Consider the following 16307-nt stretch of genomic DNA (forward strand, 5'->3'; position numbering starts at 1 on the left):
CCCAGGCAGGTCTCAGCTCGGAAGAGGGGATCCTGGCACACGCCCACGGCTGTGGGAGCCAGGAGCCTCCTGTCCTGCGCTGTACGGCCCAGGCCCCCCAAGCTGTGTGCCCCTGGCAGTCGTTCTTGGTTTTTTTAATCTACTTTTATTGATTTCAGAGAGGAAAGGAGAGGGGGAGGGATAGAAATATCAGTGATGAGAGAGAATCATGGATCGGCTGCCTCCTGCACATCCCACACTGGGGATCAAGCCCCCAACCTGGGCATGTGCCCTGACCAGGAATCGAACCGTGTCCTCCCGGTTCATAGGTCGATGCTGAACCACTGAGCCACACCAGCCGGACCCTAGCAGTCATTCTGCTCTCTGCAAAGGGGAGGTTGTGCCTGGGACAGGCCCTCCTCGGCCACTTGGTCCTGGGTCACCTCACCCCACTGCGTTCTCAGGGCAGGGCTGGCCCCTCGGCTCAGCAGAAGCTCGGCGGCGGGGCTGTGGCCACGCTCCACAGCGAGGTGCAGGGGTGTAGAGTGGAGCCAGCCAGCAGCGTCGACCTGTGCGCCCCTGTCCAGGAGAAGGCTGGCGACTTCCGCATGGCCGCTCCAGGCAGCGTGGTGCAGGGGTGTGAGGCCCAGTGAGTCTCGAGCATCCACCTCCGCTCCCCGGGCTGCCAGCAGCTGGACGGCAGGCAGGTGTCCGCCAGCGGCAGCCCTGTGGAGCGCAGAGCGTCCGTGCCTGTCCCTGAGGCTGGGGTCCGCCCCGTGGTCAAGCAGTGTCTCCATATCCTGGAAGAGGAGGGGAGGACAAGGCAGGGGCCGCCCGGCCATTTGCCTGACCCACCTCATCGGGCCCGGGTCACCTCACGGCCTCTTAGCCCTGCTCCCCAGCTGGTAAGCGTGCGAGCCCCTATGGTACCCGAGGGCTCTGCTTAGAGACTAACACTTGTCCCCCTCACTGTCCTTAGATACCATTCAACACCTGGCCCAGCGCCATGGGTCCGGGGTTGAAGGTTGACCTATGAACCAGGAGGTCAGGTTTCAATGCCTGGGTTTCGGGCTCGATCCCCAGTGTGGGGCGTGCAGGAGGCAGCCAATCAATGATTCGCTCTCATCATTGATGTTTCTATCTCCCTCCCTTCTTCTCTGAAATCAATAAAATATATATATAATTTTTTTTTAAATCCTCACCCGAGGATAGTTTGCCATTAATTTTTAGAGAGAGTGGAAGAGAGGGGGAAAGACAGAAACATCGATGCATCGATTGGTTGCCTCCTGCACGAGCCCTGATCAGGGACGGGGGTGGGGGGTGGGAGCCTGCAACCAAAGTACCTGGACTTGAGCGGAATCGAACCCAGGACCCTAGGCCTACACTCTGTTCACTGAGCCACACCGGCCGGGGCAATAAAAATGTGTTTAGAATAAAGTTGGGGCGCCCGTCCAGGGTCCTCCCCAGTCCGCCCTGAGATGGTCACAAACCGGAAGCAAACTCCGGCTGCACTCAGACCCCAGACCCTCCGGGCTCCTCCCCCATCCTCGGCCCAGAAGCCTCCCCCTGCCCCAGGCGTCCACTAGGTCGGCGCCTCCCCGCACCCGGGGCGGATGGAACAGCCCCTGGGGCGAAGGCCGCTTCCCCACACCGCCCGGCCCTGTCCATCGGGGGTGAGGCCGGCACGTACCTGCCGGCGGCCCAAACCCGCGGCGATGCTCAGCGCGGTGGCCCCCGCGCCGTCCCGGGCGTCCACGCGCGCGCCCACCGCCAGGAGGAGGCGCAGCGCCTCGGCCCGCCCGGCCGCGGCCGCCACGAGCAGGGCGCCGTCCAGGCCCGCGCCGCGCGAGGCCAGCAGCTCCAGCACCGGCAGCCGCCCGCCCGCGGCCGCCCACTGCGCCGCCGTCCAGCCGCGCGCGTCCGCCGCCTCGGCGCCCGGGCCCGGCGCGCCCAGCAGGAGCCCGGCCAGCAGCGTGCGGCCCCGCGCGGCCGCCTCGTGCAGCGGCGTGAGCCCGGCCCCCGAACGCGCCGCCGCCGGGGCCCCGCGCCGCAGCAGCAGCTCCGCCACCCGCGAGCGCCCGCGCCAGGCGGCCTCGTGCAGCGGCGTGCGCCCCGCACGGTCGGCGGCCCCCACCTGCGCCCCGCGCTGCAGCAGGAGCCGCACCAGGGGCGCGTGGCCGCGCAGCACCGCCAGATGCAGCGGGGTCCTCCCCGCGCTGTCCCTGTGGGCGTGGGGGCTGCGTGGGCGAGCGTGGGGCGGCCGGGGAGCAAGACCCCGTCTTGCCCAGCCCGGTGGGGGGGCCCTGCCCTCCCACCCAGTTCAGTGAAGGGACCCACCAGGGAACCCGCTCCATCCTGGCCAGAGGCCCGCACCCCTCCCTGCGCGGCCCGGCCCGGGGCTCACCTCTCCTCCACGCTGGCCCCCTGCCGCAGCAGCTGGGTTGCGAGGCCTACGTGACCCCTCCACGCAGCCTGCAGCAGGCGCCCCCGGGCCTGCGGGACACCGGGCCCCTCTGCCCCGGTTCCCAGGGCCTCCTCTGAGCCCAGCTCTATCCACCTGAGTTCCTGCGCGGCTCCTGCCTCTGGGAGGTCCTGCTGCCCGGGCTCTGAGCGCCCAGGACTCACCTGGGAAGAAAAGGAACCCTGTGTGGACGCTGGAGGCCGAGCCAGTCCCAGCCCACCTGTCCCCAGGCCAGCATGCCCCCACCCCCCCTTATCTTCTCCCGGGGGAACCAGGCCACCAGCTAGGCTTGGCTCTCAGTTACCCCCGGAGGGAGCCTGCCCAGGGACTCGGGGGTCCTCTCCATGCGGGTCCTGGCCCAGCCACAGCCTGGGGAGTGGGCCCTTCAAGAAACTCCTCCTGAAGGTGTGAGGTGGGGTGTGGGCTCCGGAGGGCTGGAGGCCAGAGCTGCAGTTGCCCGTGTGTGTGTGTGTGTGTGTGTGTGTGTGTGTGTGTGTGTGTGTGGAGAAGAGGGGAGAGCTGCCTCCTGCTGCCTCCTGGGCGGGTGAAGGGCCACTCTCCACACTGTTTACCCAGAAACTTAAGGAGAGGCCCTGCCTGGCGGCCACAGCCCCCCCCCCCCCCAGCACCCTCCTCCCCTGCCAACTGCTGGTGCCCCCCCCACCACCCCAGACAAAGGCCAGGCAAGCAGAAGCACGCCCGCCCGTGGACTGAGCTCCTCCAAGGAGCACAGCCTCTGATGTGCCAGGGCTTGCCTCCCCCTCCCTCCCCCCTCCCCTCCCCTCCCAGGTACCCACATGCCTTCCCTGGGCCCCTCCCTCAGGCCCTGCCCCCCACCCCCTCCTGTGCTGCTGAGCAAGACCACCCACCTCGGGGCTGGAGCTTTGCCTCCCGCCTGATTCCAGGAGGTGGACAGGATGAGTTGGGACCCTTCCCTCCCAAGCCAGGCAACCTGGGTGAGGGCATCTGGGGTAGGAATCGCCTGGAGATGTGGAGGCAGGCAGGTCAGTGGAGGCTGTGATGGCAGACTGCTGGGCAGGAGAGGGAGGGAGCCAGGCTACGGGAGCATTTAAAATATATATATATATATTTATATATGCATTTTTAAACTATATTTTTATTGCTTTCAGAGAGGAAGGGGGAGAGAGAGAAACATCAATTATGAGAGAGAATCGTGGATCGGCTGCCTCCTGCACGCCCCACACTGGGGACTGAGCCTGAACCTGGGCATGTGCCCTGACCAGAAACTGAACCGTGACCTCCTGGTTCAGAGGTCAACACTCAACCACTGAGCCACATGGGCCGGGCAAGGGAGCATTTTTATGACAGGAGACTAGAAGCATCTGGAACTGGTGCTGCAGGAAGGGGCCTGAGTGAGGCAGCAGGATGGGTCCCTTTGATTCTGGTACCTTAGGGCAGAGTGGGCAGGGGGTGGGGGCTGGCCCTGCCTTCCCACCCCCTAGTCCCTGGGGAAGGCCACCTATACAGGGTCCTGACCGGAGAAGGAAGTGCTCCAGCTGCCTCTGTGACTGTCCACCAGGAGGCAGCACAGCTTTGGGGCTGTTGCTCCCACCCCGGCCCCCACCCTCAGGCTCCCAGGGATGAGATGTCCTGTGGGCCCTGTCCTGCCCCCCCAACCCCAAGAGCAACAGAGTCTTGCCCCCCCCCCCCCACCTCCCTAGAGAGCAGCCCTGGCAGGTACCGGGTCCCCAGGGTGGGTCTCCAGGCCAGAGGCTGAGGGGCCCAGTCTCAAGCCACATGGCCCCTCCCCCGCGATGCCTAGTCACTCTGCTCAGATGTCACCTCCCCAGAGAGGCCCTCCAGCCTGACCACTGACCTGACCTTGTTTTATTTTCTTCTGAGCACTTATCACTCCATGAAAGAATCTGTTTTATTTTAAACTAGAGGCCCGGTGCATGAAATTCATGCACGGGTAGGGTCCCTAGGCCTGGCCAGCGATCAGGGCTGATCTGTGGGGCAACCGGCGGGGTGATAGGGGGGCCCCTGCTGGCACCCGCCTTGGCTGGCCTGGGGCCTGCGGGCTGGGGGCAGCTCCTGCATTGAGCGCCTGCCCCCTGGTGGTCAGTGCACATCATAGTGACCCATCGTTCTGCTGTTTGGTCAATTTGCATATTAGGCTTTTATTATATAGGATACCTGCCTTCCTCTCCCAGGATGAAAGCCCCATGCGGGCACGTCCCCCAGGCTGTCAGGCTCAGGCCCTGACGAAGCCAGCACTCTGGTCTGGGTGGGTTCAGACACTTCACTGCGCGAGTGGCCAGAAAAAGCCAGGGCAGCAAAGGTGTCAGCTCTCTGTGTCCCTGTCCCACAGGGTCACACCGAAAAGAACGGGCCAGCCCGGCGTGGCTCAGTGGTTGAGTGTCGACCTATGAACAAGGAGGTCACGGTTCAATTCCCAGTCAGGGCACATGCCTGGGTTGCAGGCTCAGTCCCCAGGGTGGGGCGTGCAGGAGGCAGCTGATCCATGATTCTCTCTCATCATTGATGTTTCTAACTCTCTCTCCCTTCCTCTCTGAAATCAATAAAAAAATGTATTCTTTAAAAAATATATTTTATTGCTTTTTTACAGAGAGGAAGGGAGAGGAATAGAGAGTTAGAAACATTGATGAAAGAGAAACATTGATCAGCTGTCTCCTGCACACCCCCTACTGGGGATGTGCCCACAACCAAGGTACATGCCCTTGACTGAAATCAAACCTGGGACCCTTGAGTCCGCAGGCCAACGCTCTATCCACTCAGCCAAACCAGTTAGGGCAAAAAAAATGTATTTTTTTTAAAAAGAACGGGCCAGCCCTGACTGGTTTGGCTCAGTGGATAGAGCGTCGGCCTGCAGACTGAGGGGTCCCGGGTTCGGTTCCGGTCAGGGGCATGTACCTTGGTTGTGGGCACATCCCCAGTGGGGGGTGTGCGGGAGGCAGCTGATCAATGTTTCTCTCTCATTGCTATTTCTAATTCTCTATCCCTCTCCCTTCCTCTCTGTAAAAAAATCAATAAAATGTATTTTAAAAACAGAAAGAATGAGCCAGATCATGGGCCACACCAGGGGGAGGGAGCGGAGACAGTGCACCCTGTTGTTGAGGATCCATTACTTGCTGCCTGGGGCCCAGTGGGCCGCCCCATACCCGGTCAGAGCCAGGGGAGCCTGGGAGTGCCTCCTGGCAGCCTCCCCACGTTCTGCCAGGGCCTCTGTGGGTTCAAGCACGGCCAGCCAGGGCCATTTGCAGCATTTCTAACCCTACAGTCACTGTCTGATGAAATGGATAGTTACTATAAGACCCTGAATGTGTGAGCCGTGCTTGTGCCTGGGGGCAGGGCGTGGCGTGAGCTTCTGGGGAGCCGCTGTTGTCCTGACGGGGCCTGTGGCAGGCAGCCTGTGTTCCTCGATGGTGCCCCCAAGGGCACAGTCACCTCCCTACTCTAAGGCGTCTGAAGGGAGATAGGGAGCCTGGGGGCCTGGCACAGGAAAGAAGAAAGTTGGCAGGGCAAGGTGGCTGCGGAGGTGGGAAAGGGATGCCTGTGGCCTCCGGTTCAGCTCACAGACAGCCTGCTCACTGGCTTAGGTGTCTGCTGGTTATGCAAGGGGACCCTGGGGTTCTGGGAGGGGGTGGGAGTGTGTTAGTGATGTTTGGGGACATTCGTTGGGGATTTTGGGGACGGCAGGGAATGCTTCTTCTCCACTTGAAATGACAGAATCCAGCCCTAGCCGGTTTGGCTCCATGGATAGAGCATCGGCCTGCAGACCGACGGGACCCGGGTTCGATTCCGGTCAAGGGCAGGTGCCTCGGTGTGTGCAGGAGGCAACCAATCAATGTGTTTCTCTCACAGCGATACTTCTCTCTGTCTTTCCCTCTCTCTTCCACTCTCCCTAAAAGTCAATGGAAAAGTATCCTCGGGTGAGGATTAAAAAAAGTAAAAGGACGGAATCTGTGATCCCAGTTTCCTGGAGGGACTGGACTCCGGCAGGAGGACACCTGCCGTGGTGGCTGCTGTCGCTGTGAGCCTCTGTGTGCCGGGTCCCCCGCGTCCTCTCACAGGACTGGGGTGCAGGCACCCAGCGTCTTCCATGTTTACTGAGGCCGGGAGGGGCCAGGTTGGGAATGAAGGGACCAGCAGGAACCAGGGCTGGGAAGTGGGGTCCATGGAGACCCCCCCCCCTCCTGATGGGGCAGTTATCATAGCCAAGACCTATGAAATGACGTCATTGGGGGAGGGGCTACGGGGGAGGGCTGGACCAGAAGGGAGGAGGGCCCCAGTGCCAGGCCACAGGGTCAGCTGTGCAAGTCCTGAGCAAAGCATAGCACACAGGAGCTGGCCACAGAGGCGGGCCAGGGCCGGAGCTGCAGGCGCCTGGCAGAGAGAGGCCCAGCCTGGCGGTGGGGAAACTGAGGCAGTGGTGCGGCCCTGGAGACGGCTGGTCAGGGCTGGACCTTCCTGGCCTAGGGTCCTGCCTCAGTTGGGTCTCTGGTTGCCAAGGTCTGAGAAGGGGTCGGACCTGAGGACCCAGGGCTGACCCCGGATCTCAGTCGCTGTCTGACCACTGCTGGGAGCCCACCAGGCCCGCTGCCTGTGAGAGCATGAGTGAGCAGGAGAGGGAGGCGGAGGAGGATGAGGGAGGGGGCCCTTCAGACATGGCACCCATGCTGCCCCGAAGGCGCCGGGACCACAGGGCTGGACCATCCGCCCTGGGGCTGCCCGGCCGGATGCTGGCCGGGCTCCTGCTCCACCTGCTGCTGCCTGGGACCGTGTTCCTGCTGGTGCTGATGCCGGCAGCCGCCATCATCTACCTGGGATTCCTGTGCCACTCCAGGGTGAGCTGGGCCCTCCGGGGGAGCTGGGGGAGGCGCTGGCTGGGACTCCCGGGGAGTGGGGTCCTGTGGAAGCTCAGGGCACTGGGCCTGAGGGTGAATCGTCCCCCTTGTTGCCAGAGACATGTGTGCCCCTCCCGGGAGAGCCCTTCTCCTGCCAGCCCCTCCCCCTCTGGCCACAGCAGAAGGGCCTTTGTTCCCACTATGGGGACAGCTCTCTCCCTCCCCTGAGGCCCCCAGCCTTGTACCAGGGGCCACCAGGGCCTGGGCAGCTGGCAGGGTGGGAGGCGGAGAGGGCTCCAGGAAGAGAACATGATGTCCGATTTCACCAGTCCACAGCCCCTCCCCACCTTGCCACCCCCACACCCCCTCACCCCCCCCCCCACACACACACACACAGCCCCTGGCAGAACCCTCCTGCCCTGGGCTGGGTTCCCCATGTGCAATGGGCTGTGGCTTGGTCCAGGGCAGGGAGGGTGTAGGCAGATGGGCCCCTGTGCCCACTTTCTATAGGCCTAAGGCAAGGGAGGGCGACCGGACGTGGGGTCGCTAAAGAGAAGGTGGCACCAGCTGTGACACCCACAGGTGGGGCTCCTGGCCAGGTGCCAGCAGAGAGAAGGGTCATGGGGAGCAGCGTGTGGGGCTGGGGAAGCGGGCGTCGGGCAACAGCGGGAGGGGTGGGAGTTCTTTGAGCCTCCGCCCAAGAGATCGCTACTCCGGCCGTTTACCGCGTGGACTCCGGTAAATGGGTTCCTGATCTCCCTTCCTTGACGGGAGAAATGACAGGCCCTCAGCGCGGACTCCACTAGGCCTCAGGCCCCGCCCCTCGCCCCGCCCCGCCCTGGCCGTACGCCCCCAGGCCCCGCCCCGCCCCGTCCACCTGCTGCCTGGCCCCGCCCAGCCACATCCAGGCCCCGCCCCGCCCCGTCCACCTGCTGCCTGGCCCCGCCCAGCCCCATCCAGGCCCCGCCCCGCCCCGTCCACCTGCTGCCTGGCCCCGCCCAGCCCCATCCAGGCCCCGCCCCGCCCCGCCCCTGCTGTCTGGCCCCGCCCAATCAACCCCAGGGCCCGCCCACCCACTCAGACCCGCCCCTCCCCCTGATGCCTGGCCCCGCCCAGGCCCCGCCCCATCCTGACCTCCCGCCCCGCCCCCAGGTCCACCCGGCGCCCAGCCCCAAGTGCCGCACGCTGCTCACGGACCGCGGCTCTGCGACGCTCATCGTGCTGGGCTTCCTCTTGCTGCCTCTGCTGCTGGTGCTCGCCTCGGCCGCCCGCGCCCGCTTGGCCCGGCGCCTCCGCCCGCTGCTGCCGCCCCCCATTTGGACCCGCGGACCCGGCCGCCATCCAGGCTCCAGCGACGGGGAGCGGGAGGAACGCCACCCCGAAGGGGAGGAGCAGCTCTGCGCCTGGGTGTGACCGCAGAGGCCCTCCAAAGGACCCGAGACCTCCAAACCCCGGGACGCCCCCGAACCTCCACATCCTTCGTGACCCCATAAGTTGGCCCCAGGCCGGCGAGCGCGGGGTCTGCGCCCAGATCCGGCTGGGAAATCGCGGGCATTGCCTGCCTCGGGCTCCGGCGCGGTGCTCCGAGCGGCCGCGAGATGGCACTCGACTCCCCGGGACTGGGGTCAGCCCTCCCCACCCACCGCCGCTGGCACCCTCGCTGGCCCCATGACTGGTCAGCCGGGGCCTCCCGCCAGTTTCCGAGGTGAGACCCCCACGGTCCACCAGAGTGCGTGCTTCCAGGAGTCAGCGATGGCCAAGCCCTGCCAGGGCCTGCAAGGCCCACCCTATGCCCAGGTTAGAGCTCAACCTGAGACCAGGGTCCGGCCCAGCCTGAGACCAGGTTAGAGCTCAAACTGAGACCAGGGTCCGGCTCAGCCTGAGACCAGGTTAGAGCTCGGCCAGTGCCCAGGGTTTTTATTATTATTATTTTACACTTTCTCCTTTATTTGGAATAGTTTCTTGAATATATGACCCTGACCCTTGGCCATGGCCCTTGGTACAAACTAGGGTACACATTCTTTTTTTGAAAAATTGAAATATGAAAAGTGAGACAGGGCTTATGATTCGTCAGAGCAGGCTCACTGAAGAGGTAGTTTTCTGGCAATAAATGTGTCCTTGAAGTTCTTTCCTTTGGTTCCTAGAACCACCTTAACTTCCTCCTTTCCTGAAACTCTTTTGTTCAATTCCTCCCGGAACGCCTTGAGGAACAGCAGCACGCTGCCCATGACTCCAGGGTGGGCGTTCAGGTGGGCACCCAGTAAGGGCGCAGTCTGTTCTCTCTCTGGGTGATTTAAGATCCTCAGGGCCTGCTGCATTCTGTCCTATGCTTTGAGCTTGTTCCTAGTTGCGGCTCTGTTCTTGATTACCTATTTGGCATACACGTGTTTCCCGTGCCTGGGGATCAGATATTTCCTAGTTCTGGAGAATTCTCAGCCGGTATCCCGCGAGCTCTGCCTGTCACTCATTGTACATGTTCTACTTGGGGAAAGCTTCTCCTCTGACCTCGATGTCAATTCATCTCTCTTGTATTTTTTTAATATATATTTTTATTATTGATTTCAGAGAGGAAGGGAGAGGGAGAGAGAGATAGAAACATCAATGATGAGAGAGAGTCACCAATCGGCTGCCTCCTGCACGCCCCCCACTGGGGATCGAGCCCACAACCTGGGCATGTGTCCTTAACCGGAATCGAACCTGGGACCCTTCAGTTCGCAGGCTGACGCTCTATCCACTGAGCCAAACCAGTTAGGGCTCTCTTGTATTTTTTAAAAATATTTTTTTTTATTGATTTCAGAGAGGAAGGGAGAGGGAGAGAGAGCAGAAACAGAAACATCAGTGATGAGAGAGAATCATGGATCGGCTGCCTCCTGCACACCCCGCACTGGGGATGGAGCCCGCAACCCAGGCATGTGCCCTGACCGGGGAATCAAACCGTGACCTCCTGGTTCACGGGTCGACACTCAGCCCCTGAGCCACGCCGGCCGGGCTCTTTTGTATTTTCCATCTCAGTGTCTCTCTGCTGCCTCTGGGCAATTCCTCCAGCGCCCTCTTCCAGCTCAGATGCACTGGCTGTGTCTAATCTGCCGATTAATTCTAAATGACTATTCCTAAAAGCTGCACTTGCTTCCTTTTGAAGTCTGGTCGTTTTTGATGGTCCCTTGGCGGCATGCTCGGCTTCTGGGTTCCAGCTTCGGTCTCTGGGACAGCTGGCAGTCAGGTTACAGCCTGTACCTAGCCATGCCGTGTGCTGGTCTCTGGGCTCTAACTTTGTTATGTGTTGTTTCTGCTGCCGCTTCCCTCCAGGGAGGACTCCCTCCGGGCGGCAGGGCCAGCTGGGCCGGTCAGGGTCCCGGCTGGGGGCCCCTGCGCAGTGCCGCCCCGGCTCTCCGGCTGCAGGGCGGCTCTCCCGCCCTGTGTCCAGAGAACACGCTGCTCCCACTTGTTTTCCTGCATCGTCCTGGGTCTGCTCCCCTTTCTCCTGTTTATCCACTTGCAGTGTTTAATTCTGGAGGGACCTCGGGGATATTTACTTCTTGTAAGCCCAGCAGTGTACTAAAAATGTGCACTTGTTGTCATCCGTCCAGGGTCTGGTGGTAGCCGAAAGGCCTTTTAAAGGATGGAGCGCACCACACTGCCAGCTGGACTCCGCCTGTGACCAGCAGGGCCAGGCCCCCAGAGATCGGGGCTCGCGGTTCAGGCTGTGACCGGAGTCGGGGCTCATTCCGTGGCCTTGAGCGGAGCCCGCTGAGGCTGGCCCAGGTCCAGCAGGAGTCCTCGGGGGGGTTCCAATTGTCTGTGCGCAGCTCTGATGCGGTTCCCGGTCAGACAGGAGCCTGGCCGGCCGCCCGGCTGCCAGAACTTCCCCGGGTCCAAGGCCGCCTTCCTTCCCCTCCTGCCCGGGTTGGGCTGGCGCTGGCCAGGCGTCCAGGAGGAAGACTCTCCTGAGGATAGGCCTGGCCCTGGAGTCATCAAACAACAGCTGGGCCTGGGGGGTGGGGAGCTCAGCTGCCTGGGCCTCGGGGTTCCTAAGATGGGTCCCAGGCCAGCCCTGAGCCCCAGGGAAGTCTTGCCTCAGCCCCAGTTCTGCCCCCACCCGCTCACAAAAGACACCTGTGAGGGGCTGTGAGAGGTTCACAGAGGGGTCATGGGCTCTGCTTTTTTAAAAAATATATATTTCTTTGCTTTTTTAGAGAGAGTGGAAGGGAGGGGTTAGAGAGATAGAAACACGATAAGAGAGAAATATCGTTGATCGGCTGCCTCCTGCACGCCCCCCACAGGGGATTGAGTCCACAATCTGGGCATGTGCCCTGACTGGGAATCCTTCCGGGGCCTCTTGGCTCCTGGCTCGATGCTCAACCACTGAGCCACGCCGGCCGGGCTAGGGGTCTGCTTTCAGAGGGCCAGCTGTCAGGGACACTGGGACACTGGGTGCTGGGGGCCGAGGGCTGGCCCACCAGAGAGAACCAGAAACAGGCCCCGGGCCTGGGGAAGGCTGAGGAGACCACGGTGCTCTTCTTTATCCGCCACCATTTGGACAGGTTCCTGGTAGGGGCGGGGGGAGGCTGGGCTAAGGGGAGGGAGGGTCCTGCCTCCAGCACAAGGCTCCCTCTCCTCAAGGCCCGTCATTCAGACAACCTATCCTGCCCTTCAATCCCTCTGCCCAGGCAGGACCAACCCCATCTGAATCCCAGAGAGCTCTGCCTCTAACCCTTTGCCCAGCACGGTGCCCATGATGGAAGCCCCTCTTTCAGGGTCTCAGCCCCCCAGGCTGAGCCCCCAGCCTCTGCTCCCCCACCACCACCATGAAAGCCCAGCCGGTGTGGCTGAGTGGTTGAGTGTTGACCTATGAACCAGGAGGTCACAGTTTGATGCCTGGTCAGGGCACCTGCCCAGGTTGTGGGCTTGGTCCGGAGGAGGAGGCCTTGCGGAAAGCAGCCGATCAATGATTCTCTCTCATTGTCCATGTTTCTCTCTTCCTCTCCCTTCCTCTTTGAAATAAATGAAAACACATTTAAAAAAAAAACAAAACCCTTCATCCCCACCCAATGCCCCTCAACCCATCCAGGGGCCCAAACTCCACGGGAAGCAAGTGCTCTGCTACTGGATGGATCGGGGGGAGGCCCCACTGGGACAATGCAAGCTCTTTCCCCACCCAGGTGCCCAGGCCCCTGCCCTGGCTGTGGGAGCCTCCACACACCTGTGTGTGCGTGTGTGCACGCATCTGTGCATTGTGTGTGTGTGTGTGCATGTTCTGGCTTGTGCCTGTGCAGTTCTATCCCATCCGCCTCCCCTCACACCCTGGGCTGGGGGATGGGAGCTGTTGTCTCGACCCCACAGGGTGGAGACTGTGCAAGGTTCTCTGACCTGCCCAAGGTCATGTATTCATGCACAAAGCATTTCCGGGGAGCTGAGGCGTCGGCAGGCACACCCTCAGGCAGCTGAGGCGCGGCCAGGAGGGGTCCGGGACCGGGCCAGTTCCGTCCCTCCGGCTTGCATCCAGGTATGAGCCCTGCCCTCACCCAGGCATGTGGGCCAGGCAAGGGGTGCTGTGCAGGAAGTGAGCTGGGGGTGGGTGGGCTGGGTAGAGTGGGGAGGGACACACTGCCTTCTACCCCCAGGGTGCCTCTGGCTGCTCTAATAATGAAATAGACACCAGACAGAGGAGCAATAGAAAATACCCAGATTCGGGACACGCGTGTGCATGAGAAGCCTGCATACGTGCGAGTCAGACCCCACATGCACGAGAGGATCAGAGGCAGAAACGAACATGGGCATATAAGGCATCCTGAGCCCGGCCAGCTTGGCTCAGCGGTTGAGCGTCGACCTCTGAACCAGGAGGTCAGGGCACAGGCCCGGGTTGTGGGCTTGGTCCCCAGTGTGGGGCGTGCAGGAAGCAGCAGGTCCGTGAATCTCTCTCATCGTGGGTGTCGCTATCTCTCTCTCCCTCTCCCTTCCTCTCTGAATTCAATAAAAACATATTAAAAACACACACACTTCCTGAGTTAGGGACAAGATAGTGCTGGGCCTGGCAGGACGAGAAGAGCGGGTGCTGGGTCAACAGAGACCTGCTCTGCCTACAGATGGGCAGAGGCTACGCTGACCACGGCTCCCTCTGGGCGAGGCCCCCGACTCAGTTCCCCCGGGCAGTGAAGGGAGGGGCCCAGGGTCCTCTTGAGCCTGAGGCTGCAGGTGCCTTTAGCTCAACACAATCTGATGCCGCGGAGGCGCATTGTGGGGTGCGTTGGTCGGGACCCCCTCAGTCGTAACAGGCAGAGTCTGGCGCTGGCTCTGAGGTCTAAGGCCCTGCCCTCTGGGCCCCACTCCCACCTCTGGGGAGTCCCTCCCTGCTCTCTCCTTCCCCAGGCAAGCCTGTCTGCACCCTGCCTGGGGCAGGGGCAGGATGTGGGAGTCACCTTCCTGTAATAGAAGGTTCCAGCAGAGGGAACCAAAATGGGGAGGGGGGTGCGGGGGGGCACCCTGCACAAGCTGAGAACCCAGGAGCCTCTGTATGCCTGTCTCCCTCTCTGCCGCTCACCCCTGCCCAGTAGGCCCTACGTCTGGCACCAGCTCCCCAGGCGTCTCCTTGGAGGCCTCCCATCAGCCCCACCCTCCCCTGGGCCCTGGCCTGCCCCCTGAAGGCCCTGCCCCCCTTGCCCTCCATTTCTGCCCCCCAGCCCTCCTTACTGCTCTCACACACCTGCCTGCCCCAACCCCAGGGCCTTAGCACTTCCCGTAGCTCCCGCCTCCGGGTCTGACATGGCCGCCCGCCCTAGTGGGAATTCTTGCAGGCACGCCACTGCTTGTCCCCTTCCACCCGGAGGTGCTGGGAGGACAGGGACTGTGCCCAGGACTTGCGTGTCCCTGTTTGTAGGCGGTGGGAACGGCGCCAGGAGTTAGGCCCGCGGAGTCAGACCGGACCTGGTACTTGAGTTCTGGCTCGGAAAGACTTCAGAACCAAGGCTCAAACTGTGAGAGAACATTTATTTGGGAAATCAAAGAGGTAGAAGAAGTAATTTTTAGAAAAAATGGGCTTAGGAAACAACTTACAGAAGGTAAAGGAGTCGTGAGGAGGGGAAGGTAATGTGCCTGAGGGAAGGGGACGGGAAGGGGGGGGAGAGAAAGGGAAAGGCAGGGGGGGCGGGGGTCCTCTGTCCTAAGGACTTAGGGTGGGACGTTAGGGGAGGCCCCGGGGAAGATCTCAGCAAAACACTCAGCAGCTTCCCAGGGGTGGCCTTTGGGGTCCGGTCTCCACGGGCTGATGGGCGGGCACCAGGGCCGGGGTCGCTCCCCAGTGTGGCGGGTCCTGAGGTTGGCCATGGGCTTGCTTGTCTGATTTTGCGGCTTTTCGGGGCCTGGAGCTGAAATGCAACTGAGGCCTCTAGGGCGGAAAGGTCAGGGGGTCCGAGCGGCAGGACACAAGGCCAGTGTGTGCTGGGGGGGACGGGGGGGGAGAGGTCACCTGGGGGCGAGGATGTGCACACCTGTCCGTCACTGTCGGCCCCGGTGGCCTCCGAACCTGGCCCCACGTCCTCGCTCCGCTTCTGTCTGCAACTGCCGACCACATCCCCACTGAAGAACCTGCCCATGGCCTGGCTCAGCACCGAGGATGGGTGAACGCAGATGGGGGTGCCCACCCCATGCTCAGGCTGCCCACCCCGCCAGGCGGGGGAAGGAGTAGAGGTCAGTCTAGGGCCACAGGGGGCAGGCCTGGGCTCCTGGGGAGTGAGAGGCTGGGCCCTGCAGACCCCAGGGAGGTCCTCAGGCCCTGGCCCGTCCCACCACGGACAGGCAGGTGGAGTCTAGAATGTGTGGGAGGGGCCTCTGGGCCCTGCTGCTCTCAGCGGCTGCTCCCTGGGCCCCACGGTCCCACTCACTGGTGTGGGGTGAGGTCAGGGGGCCTTGGCTGGCCCCACACCCCAGATCCAGGCCCAGGGCAGCCACCCCCCCTTTGCTGTCTCTGTCCCCACCTCGTACGTGTGGGTAGATACAGCAACCGTGATAAACAGCTCAAGGGGGGCACCCCTACAGGGTGGGGGCAGCGCCCAGGCCCATCTGCCCAGCAGAGAGCCCTAGGCTGGGGTCAGGGGTGAGGTCAGAGGCCCCGGGAGCTGCCCTTTTCCTTGGGGTCAACATGACCACAGCGCGCTGGGCACAAAAGGCCCTTCTTCTCCCCAGAGGCCTGGACTGTGCGGAGGAGGGAGGACCGACCGACTGGGAGGAGGCAGGGCGGGCGGCGCCGGCAGAGCAGCGGCCCTGGGTTCCCGGAACCCTGTCCACCTGCCTGTGGGCAGACAGGGTGGGCCAGCTCTGGGAAGTGATGCATGGAGCTCCCGGCTGGGCCAAGGCCATGACATCAGGACTGAGCAGGGCTGGGCTCCAGGCAGGGGAAGCCTGGGGGCCAGCGCCTGCTGGTCTCAGAGCCTCTGATCTTCTCTGCCCCTCCGGCCCCAGGCCGCCCGCCTCAGAGAGGAGCCTTCCGGGCCATTCTATTTGTGCTTCCTCCGGCGTCTGCCCTAACCCTGACCACCGACACCCCTGGCTGACCCCTCACTCCCTGGAGACTCTGTCTGGCCCTGTCTCCCCAGGGCAGGGGTGGGGGCTGCAGGACGCAGAAGTGAGACTTGGGCCAGGGAGCAGGGCCGAGGGGGAGGCAGAGGAGTCTCGGGGATCAGGCGAGAACTCGACGTGAGCAGACGTGACCCCGGCCAAGCTGAGGAGGAGCTCTGGGCCGGGGGCTGGGTAGCGGCCCTGGCGGAGGGCACCTGAGGCCGGGACTCCTAGCCCCTCTTCCTCTGGAGCAGAGGCTGGAGGAAGGAGGGCAGCTGCTTCCTCGAGGGCTTGAGCCACAGCCAAGAAGACCCGCTCAGATTTTCCAGGAGGGACGGAAACTTCCCGGTCAATCCTCAGGGCAGGCCTGGCTGCGAGGGCAGGTCCACCCACTGGCAGGAGTGGGGGACCAGTGGGGAAGCCACTGCCTTGCCACAGGGGCCCCCACTGCAGCCCAGCTCCCTGTCCCCAGCAGGTGGGTGCCCAGG

General features: G+C 62.8%; 2 protein-coding genes across 2 annotated transcripts; one reads left to right on the forward strand and one right to left on the reverse strand.

Moving 5' to 3' along the window:
* Window positions 1–148: 148 nt before the first annotated feature.
* On the reverse strand, window positions 149–2922 carry ANKRD65 (ankyrin repeat domain 65). The gene is made up of 4 exons (XM_070403091.1): window positions 2745–2922; window positions 2384–2604; window positions 1670–2201; window positions 149–779 (listed from the first exon to the last, which is right to left on the reverse strand). The coding sequence occupies exons 1-4, from the start codon at window positions 2784–2786 to the stop codon at window positions 345–347; spliced, it is 1230 nt and encodes a 409-aa protein (XP_070259192.1). The 5' UTR covers window positions 2787–2922; the 3' UTR covers window positions 149–344.
* Window positions 2923–6747: 3825 nt separating this feature from the next.
* TMEM88B (transmembrane protein 88B) lies at window positions 6748–9396 on the forward strand. The gene is made up of 2 exons (XM_070403092.1): window positions 6748–7269; window positions 8422–9396. Exons 1-2 carry the CDS (start codon window positions 7036–7038, stop codon window positions 8680–8682), a joined length of 495 nt encoding a protein of 164 aa, XP_070259193.1. The 5' UTR covers window positions 6748–7035; the 3' UTR covers window positions 8683–9396.
* The last annotated feature ends 6911 nt before the right edge of the window (window positions 9397–16307 follow it).

Source organism: Myotis yumanensis, unplaced genomic scaffold (genome assembly GCF_028538775.1).
Source record: "Myotis yumanensis isolate MYYU_CA2020_CCGP unplaced genomic scaffold, mMyoYum1.0.hap1 SCAF_2, whole genome shotgun sequence".
Lineage (NCBI taxonomy): Eukaryota > Metazoa > Chordata > Mammalia > Chiroptera > Vespertilionidae > Myotis > Myotis yumanensis.